Source organism: Anopheles coluzzii, chromosome 2 (genome assembly GCF_943734685.1).
Source record: "Anopheles coluzzii chromosome 2, AcolN3, whole genome shotgun sequence".
Taxonomy (NCBI): domain Eukaryota; kingdom Metazoa; phylum Arthropoda; class Insecta; order Diptera; family Culicidae; genus Anopheles; species Anopheles coluzzii.
This window is the reverse complement of record NC_064670.1, coordinates 96,016,430-96,025,046: the sequence shown is the minus strand read 5'-3', so window position 1 is coordinate 96,025,046 and position 8,617 is coordinate 96,016,430. Positions and strand designations below refer to the sequence as shown.

At 49.4% G+C, this 8,617-nt stretch overlaps 1 protein-coding gene across 2 annotated transcripts; it reads left to right on the top strand.

The window, feature by feature from the left end:
• The first annotated feature begins 1,831 nt into the window (after positions 1 to 1,831).
• Positions 1,832 to 7,532, top strand: LOC125906540 (uncharacterized). Of its 2 annotated transcripts, none has more exons than XM_049605797.1 (2): positions 1,832 to 1,913; positions 2,562 to 7,532. In XM_049605797.1, exons 1-2 carry the CDS (start codon positions 1,872 to 1,874, stop codon positions 7,176 to 7,178), a joined length of 4,659 nt encoding a protein of 1,552 aa, XP_049461754.1. In that variant the 5' UTR covers positions 1,832 to 1,871; the 3' UTR covers positions 7,179 to 7,532. The 2 variants fall into 2 exon arrangements, with proteins under 2 accessions (XP_049461754.1, XP_049461753.1); XM_049605796.1 differs by having other exon boundaries at positions 1,872 to 2,156.
• The last annotated feature ends 1,085 nt before the right edge of the window (positions 7,533 to 8,617 follow it).

Here is an 8,617-nt window from a genome sequence, read left to right as displayed (position 1 = left end):
AATCGCAAAAGTTTTTGCGACAATCGCAAAAGTCGTTGGTGACCGATAAAACGGTCCACTCGAAACAGAGAAAGAAGTCGACTTGCGTACGTTCTATAAGCCGAATTCGCTATAAGCTATAAGAAGAATGCGTTCGTTCTATAAGCCCGAACGCGAATCTATTCGCACACGAATTCGAACGCGTTGATACTATAATCTTTCTCTCGACCAATCGCGTGACGACACGTCTCGCCGCCACGTGTAATGCAAGAGGAATGCGATCTCTAACGTCCGGTGAGAGAGTGATCAAAGGATCAAGCAACGGGAGATCGTTCTCTTTCGTTCGAAGGCCATCGGGTCGTGAAGACGTGTTCGCGAGTGATATCTATATTAAAATAAATCTCGCAGTGAATTCGCAAAAATATACTATTGTGATTAATCGCACAATTTAGTGAAAGAAAGTACCTAATTCGTGAGGAAATATTCGTGTCGCGGCTTCGTGCAAAAACATTTGGTGACCCCGACGTGATACAACGCGAGTGTAGTGCTTCGTGTAAAGTGTATAAAATATTACAAGTGCTTCAGCCATGACGACGCCGGGTGACAGCGAGCACAGCATCGAGGTAGCGCGCCAGCTAACTGCGCTGGAAGGTGCGGTTAAAGCGATACTCGATGAGGCTCGCGAAGGAAAGCTTTCCAAAACCATGGCTTCTATAAAGGCCGAAATATTAGAGTCGCTATGGAGCGACGGTAGAAACGCTCTCCTGCAGCTCGAGGGTCTCGCGGGACCGCATCCAAGACGGGTCCCCTTCACCGAGGCGTACGCGACGGCAAAGTGCGCCTTGGCCGAGCTGCACCCGGGGAACATATTTACGACGCCAGCACTCGACACGACGATGCTGCCGGCCGTTGCAAAAAAGAACCATCTCCCACGGCTAGATCTACCCAAATTTTCGGGATCGCCATCGGAGTGGCCCGCGTTCGCGGGGCGGTTCAACAAACGCGTGGCTGGATTGGAAGAAGACGCAGACCGCTACGCCTTCCTCATGCAATGCTTTGAACGGTGCGAAATAGCCCGTAACAGCTGCGAAGCATTTGAAAATGCTGGAATGACGTTCCAAGACGCGTGGAAACGTCTTGAGGAACGCTTCTACAAAAAGCGCGTGGCATTTCTCGGCCACTTTCAGCAGCTGTACGCGTTACCGAAATTGACAGCAGCGTCTTCAACGGCATTGATGCGGCTTATCGACGCCGTGGAAACATCGACCTCGTCAGCGCGCCAGATTGCTGGCAAAATGGATCAAGCCGCATCAGCAGTGGAAGATGGTATGATTGTGAGTTTCGTTTTGAGTAAGTTGGACGAAGAAACCGCCGCTCAGATCACTCGCCGCCTGGATGCTCAGCAGATCCCTACGTGGAAGACACTCCGCAACGAATTAGATCAGCTGGCCAACACCCTCTACTACGAACCTAAAGCCAAGCCGGGAAACAACTTCCGGACGGAACGTCCCGCTACAAACCACGCACCGGCGCGGACGGAGCGCGCGATGCTGTCCGCTACTGTGCACGCAGAAGGCCGGCATGCGGATATCGGAACGACAGGCCATAGAAACCAATCATGGATGGCGGTGCGGCGGTGTTATGCGTGCGATAAAACAGGGCACTTGTCCACGTTGTGTCCGGAACTGCGCGTGCGGTCGTTTTTGGAGCGTACCAACTACATAATGGCCTTAGGTAAGTGCATCAATTGCTTCTCCCGACAGCATGCTGCAGCAAAATGCCCTTGCGAGAAACGATGCCAAGTATGCTCCAAGAAACACCATACGATGCTGCACGTCGAAAGCAATGGGAGTGAGAAGTGACTATCTGGTTATCATCGCAACCCATTCGCCATGCCCATCCGTTCCCGCTCATCATCGCTTCGTGGATGCGCGGTGCCTGAACCTGTGGGTGCTGTGCTGCATCGCTCTCGTGCGGTGGCCCGTTCCTGCTCATCATCGCTTCGTGGATGCGAGGTGCCTGATCCTGTTGGTGCTGTGCTGCATCGCTCCCGCGCGGTGGCCCGTTCCTGCTCATTATCGCTTCGTGGATGCGCGGTGCCTGAACCTGTTGGTGCTGTGCTGCATCGCTCTCGTGCGGTGGCCCGTTCCTGCTCATCATCGCTTCGTGGATGCGCGGTGCCTGAACCTGTGGGTGCTGTGCTGCATCGCTCTCGTGCGGTGGCCCGTTCCTGCTCATCATCGCTTCGTGGATGCGCGGTGCCTGATCCTGTTGGTGCTGTGCTGCATCGCTCTCGCGCGGTGGCCCGTTCCTGCTCATCATCGCTTCGTGGATGCGCGGTGCCTGATCCGGTTGGTGCTGCGCTGCATCGCTCTCGTGCGGTGGCCCGTTCCTGCTCATCATCGCTTCGTGGACGCGCGGTGCCTGATCCTGTTGGTGCTGTGCTGCATCGCTCTCGTGCGGTGGCCCGTTCCTGCTCATCATCGCTTCGTGGATGCGCGGTGCCTGAACCTGTTGGTGCTGTGCTGCATCGCTCTCGTGCGGTGGCCCATTCCTGCTCATCATCGCTTCGTGGATGCGAGGTGCCTGATCCGGTTGGTGCTGCGCTGCATCGCTCTCGTGCGGTGGCCCGTTCCTGCTCATCATCGCTTCGTGGACGCGCGGTGCCTGATCCTGTTGGTGCTGTGCTGCATCGCTCTCGTGCGGTGGCCCGTTCCTGCTCATCATCGCTTCGTGAATGCGCGGTGCCTGATCCGGTTGGTGCTGCGCTGCATCGCTCTCGTGCGGTGGCCCGTTCCTGCTCATCATCGCTTCGTGGACGCGCGGTGCCTGATCCTGTTGGTGCTGTGCTGCATCGCTCTCGTGCGGTGGCCCGTTCCTGCTCATCATCGCTTCGTGGATGCGCGGTGCCTGAACCTGTTGGTGCTGTGCTGCATCGCTCTCGCGCGGTGGCCCGTTCCTGCTGTACACCAATCACAAGGGGCACGGCACGACTCGAAAATAGTACAGTGAATAAGTCATCGGTCCCTGCTCATCCAGGACCTAATCGCACCAGGTCCCCAACCAGACAGAAGCAGTTAACGCGCGCGGCTACCAACCCCGCACTTACAGGTAACCTCTCACTTCCTCAGGAATACGTTCTACTGGCAACTGCGGTTTTACTGTTGCAAGATGGTGATGGTAAATGGCAGCGTATTCGCTGCATAATAGATTCGGGCAGTCAGGTGGACGCCATCACTACTGACGCTGCCCAACGACTCAGACTACCATTGACACCTGGATACTTAATACTGAATGGGGTAAGCGGCAATATCCAAATAACTAATAAAACACAAGTTTCAATTACTACCACCAATGGCACGTATCGGCGCCAATTAAATATGTACCTTCTTCCTGGACTAAATGACCAACCTACCCGAGTAATCGAGTATGCTGAATCGGAATTGCCCCCCATGAATTCACTTGCTGATGCCCGCTTCAGTTATCCTGGTTCGATTGATGCTATACTAGGAGCTGGAGTCTTCTTTGATGCTCTTCGTTCCGGCGTTCGTCAGTTATCCAATGGCCTCAGGCTTCTGAATTCCAAATTTGGTTGGTTAGTAGGGGGATCATTGAGCAACATTGATTCGTCCAATCGGTACATGCGTAGTTGCAACTCTTTGGAGTGTGGAGATGAGTTCAAGGAATGTATCGAGCAATTTTGGAAGGTTGAGGAGATCACTCCGATCTCAACAATCAGTGGTATTTCTCAAGAACTCGACCTGGACGAACACTTCAAAAGACACTTAACCCGTGCTGAAGATAATCGCTACGTGGTTCGAATTCCTCTACGGGGGGAGTTGACTCAGCTAGGAGACTCTCTTGAACAAGCGCAACGACGACTATTTTCCCTCGAACGGAGGTTATCCCGGCATGAGCCTACTTACGATGAATACCGGAAATTCATGCGTGAATATTTGGAAATGGGACATATGACGCCAGTTCAGGCGAATGAACTACATATGGTACGCTACGTGATACCGCATTCGTGTGTGATCAAACCTGATTCAACTACCACCAAATTGCGTGTAGTATTTGATGCGAGTGCAAAATCCAGCAGTGGAGTTTCACTCAACGACATCCAAGCCATCGGACCAGTACTGCAACCTGACCTAATGCATATTTGGTTGGATTTTCGTACACAAACGGTAGTGGCCACTGCAGACATCGCAAAGATGTATCGTCAGATATGGGTGGCAGAACCTGATACCTGGATGCAATGTATCCTATGGCGTAATGATCCACAGCAATCAGCGCAAATGTATCGACTTCGCACTGTCACGTACGGTGAAGCTTCGTCCTCATATCTCGCCTGTAGGGCACTTCACGAGGCCGGCCAGGAAGTACGCTCTACGTACCCAAAAATTGCCGACGTAATTCAAAAATCATTCTACGTAGATAACCTATCTTTCGGCGCTGCAACGCCAGAAGAACTACGTGATCTTCGAACCGGCGTCGAAAGGGCACTCCTGAACAGAGGAATGCCCTTACGAAAATGGGCATCCAATGTTCCTGACGTGATCGATGACATACCCGTAGAACATCGAGAGTCTACGGTTCAGATTGGCGATAAGCAGGCCATAAAAATGTTAGGTTTGGCTTGGTGTCCCTCAGAGGATACTTTTCAACTGATCATTGACGACTCCTTCTTTGAACCAATTAAGACCGTGAGTAAACGACATTTAGTATCCAGAATTGCAAAACTATATGATCCCATCGGAATGCTTCAGCCAGTGATTATCAGAGCAAAGATCATGATGCAGAATCTGTGGCGCGATGGCATAGAATGGGACGAGGAGGTGTCACCTTGCGTGATAAAGGAATGGAATGAGTTCACTGCCCAGCTTCCCTTACTTCGCCAGTTGCAGATACCACGAATGGTACTGCCAAGTGAAACCAAAAATGCCTCCATTTACGGATTTTGCGACGCCTCCGCGAAAGCGTATGGTTGTGCTATATACGTGCGTTATCTAAATGTCAAGGGTAAATGGAAATCGCACCTGTTGTGTTCAAAATCAAGGGTTGCACCACTAAAAGAACTCACCCTTCCGCGATTGGAGCTACAGGCAGCATTGCTTCTAGCCGAAGTCTACGAAAAAATAAAGGACGTATTCGATACTCGCATAACTCAAACAAAATGGTGGACAGATTCTCAAGTAGTGCTATCTTGGGTGCGCTCTAACAATATGAAATGGGATGTATTCGTGAAGAACAGGGTGGCAAAAATACAAGCAATAACACATGCTTCAGACTGGCATTACGTACCCACGAAGCTCAACCCAGCAGACATAGTTTCTCGAGGACTGTCAGCTCGCAAATTAATTAGCGCTGAGTTCGTACAGTTGTGGTTCGAGGGGCCACCTTTCAACAGTACTGATGAAACACCCCAGCAGTGTACCTACCGCATTCCCATCCCAGACGAAGGCGCTGGCACCTCACAGTTACTGACGGCAACCATAGGTCCGACTTGTGCTGATCTCATCTCGCAGTACAAGTACCACAACTCATTCATTAAGACTAGACGACATTTTGCTTGGCTAGGCAGAACTATTCATAACTTCAGATCAAATACCACTAAAATTCGTGTCAATTGCAAGCAGGCAGCCGAGAAGAGAAATGGCCCACTAGGATTGGATGAACTAGACCATGGACTAAAGCTTCTACTACTGGTAATGCAAACCTCAGCTTTTCCAAATGAAGTTCAAGAAAAGAATAACACCGGGTCCGTAAGTGCGAAGGGACCTTTCCAACACCTCAACCCAATCGTTAAGGATAACTTGATTCACGTGCAAGGACGACTATTGAACGCTGACCTGTCTGATGAATGTAAGTTGCCCATACTTGTGCCTAAGGCTCACCCATTTGTTAAAGTAATGATTCGACATATCCATGAAGACAACTTTCACGCCGGTGCAGATTTTGTCATCACTGAGTTTCGCTCGAAATTTTGGATGCGGGATCTTAGGCGCATGGTAATAGGTGTGCTATCTCGTTGCGTATTATGCGTTCGCGCCAGGCCTCGACAGTTTTGTCAACAGATGGGCCAGTTGCCAGCTGCCCGCGTAACAGAGTCGCCGGCATTCACCCACACTGGCGTAGACTTGTGCGGTCCATTCGAGGTGATACCCGGCTCGCGATCAAAATACAAAATAACGATCTACGTGTGTATATTCGTGTGCTTCTCAACCAAAGCAATTCACTTGGAAATAGTAGAGAATCAGTCAACATCTGCCTTTATCTCGGCACTACTCAGATTCGTGTCCCTTCGTGGAAGACCAGATATTATATATTCGGATAATGGTCGCAACTTCGTGGGTGCTGAAAAGGAGCTAAGTGAGCTTCGGAAAACGTTCAACAACCGAGAATTTCAAGACGACGTAGTAGGGGCCGCTGCCGAGAAGGGAATTCGATTTTCATTCATCCCTCCTCGGAGCCCCAATTTCGGAGGACTTTGGGAGGCCAATATTAAGGTGGCAAAGCGACTGTTGAAAGCTGCCTCTAAAGGAGCCCAGCTAAACGTGATTGAACTACAAACATTACTGCACCAAATCTCAGCCATTCTCAATTCCAGACCTCTCACCGCAACCCACACCAGCCCTGATGCCATAGAGCCTCTCACTCCCGCCCATTTCCTGATAGGAAGACCATCATTTGCAATTCCCGCCGAGGTGATGGTCAATGATTCGGAAGGCACAAAAACTCGATGGAAGCGAGTACAAAAACTATCACAGCAGTTTTGGACACGATGGAGGACGGAATACCTAGCTCAGTTACGTTGCAGCGCTAAATGGACGAAAAAGACCCCCAACATACAAACCGGGCAGATTGTATTAGTGGGCGACGACAACGTACCAGTCGGGCGGTGGCCAATGGGAATGGTGACAAAGATCTACGTGGGACCCGACGGAGTAGTTCGCGTGGCTGACGTACGGACGGGCAGTGGCACTTACAAGCGAAATGTCAGACTTCTTGCTCCACTCCCTATTGACCCTAACGATGAGACGGACGACGAAAAATCAGCAGAGGGAGATTGTTCTCAAAGTGACAGGGTGAAAGACGAACATTTTCAGACGACAGAGCACGAAGATGACCCACCACCATTGAATAATATTTGGGACGGGCGACTTCGTCCCAAAGGGGGGAGAAATGGTGACCGATAAAACGGTCCACTCGAAACAGAGAAAGAAGTCGACTTGCGTACGTTCTATAAGCCGAATTCGCTATAAGCTATAAGAAGAATGCGTTCGTTCTATAAGCCCGAACGCGAATCTATTCGCACACGAATTCGAACGCGTTGATACTATAATCTTTCTCTCGACCAATCGCGTGACGACACGTCTCGCCGCCACGTGTAATGCAAGAGGAATGCGATCTCTAACGTCCGGTGAGAGAGTGATCAAAGGATCAAGCAACGGGAGATCGTTCTCTTTCGTTCGAAGGCCATCGGGTCGTGAAGACGTGTTCGCGAGTGATATCTATATTAAAATAAATCTCGCAGTGAATTCGCAAAAATATACTATTGTGATTAATCGCACAATTTAGTGAAAGAAAGTACCTAATTCGTGAGGAAATATTCGTGTCGCGGCTTCGTGCAAAAACAGTCGTAGAAGTTTTTGCGACAATCGTTTTTGCGACAATCGCAAAAGTTGCAGAAGTTTTTGCGACAATCGCAAAAGTCGCAGAAGTTTTTGTGACAATCGCAAAAGTCGCATAAGTTTTTGCGACAATCGCAGAAGTCGCAAAAGTTTTTGCGACAATCGTTTTTGCGACAATCGCAAAAGTCGCAGAAGTTTTTGCGACAATCGCAAAAGTCGCAGAATTTTTTGCGACAATCGCAAAAGTCGCAAAAGTTTTTGCGATAATTGTTTTTGCGACAACCGCAAAAGTCGCAGAAGTTTTTGCGACAATTACAAAAGTCGCAAAAGTTTTTGCGACAATCGCAAAAGTCGCAGAAGTTTTTGCGACAATCGCAGAAGTCGCAGAAGTTTTTGCGACAATCGTTTTTGCGACAATCGCAAAAGTCGCAGAAGTTTTTGCGACAATCGCAGAAGTCGCAGAAGTTTTTGCGACAATCGTTTTTGCGACAATCGCAAAAGTCGCAAAAGTTTTTGCGACAATCGCAAAAGTTGCAGAATTTTTTGCGACAATCGCAAAAGTCGCAAAAGTTTTTGCGACAATCGCAAAAGTTGCAGAATTTTTTGCGACAATCGCAAAAGTCGCAAAAGTTTTTGCGACAATCGCTAAAGTCGCAAAAGTTTTTGCGACAATCGTTTTTGCGACAATCGCAAAAGTCGCAAAAGTTTTTGCGACAATTACAAAAGTCGCAAAAGTTTTTGCGACAATCGCAAATGTCGCAAAAGTTTTTGTGACAATCGTTTTTGCGACAATCGCAAAAGTCGCAGAAGTTTTTGCGACAATCGTAAAAGTCGCAAAAGTTTTTGCGACAATCGCAAAAGTCGCAAAAATTTTTGCGACAATCGCAAATGTCGCAAAAGTTTTTGCGACAATCGTTTTTGCGACAACCGCAAAAGTCGCAAAAGTTTTTGCGACAATCGCAAAAGTCGCAAAAGTTTTTGCGACAATCGCAAAAGTCGCAAAA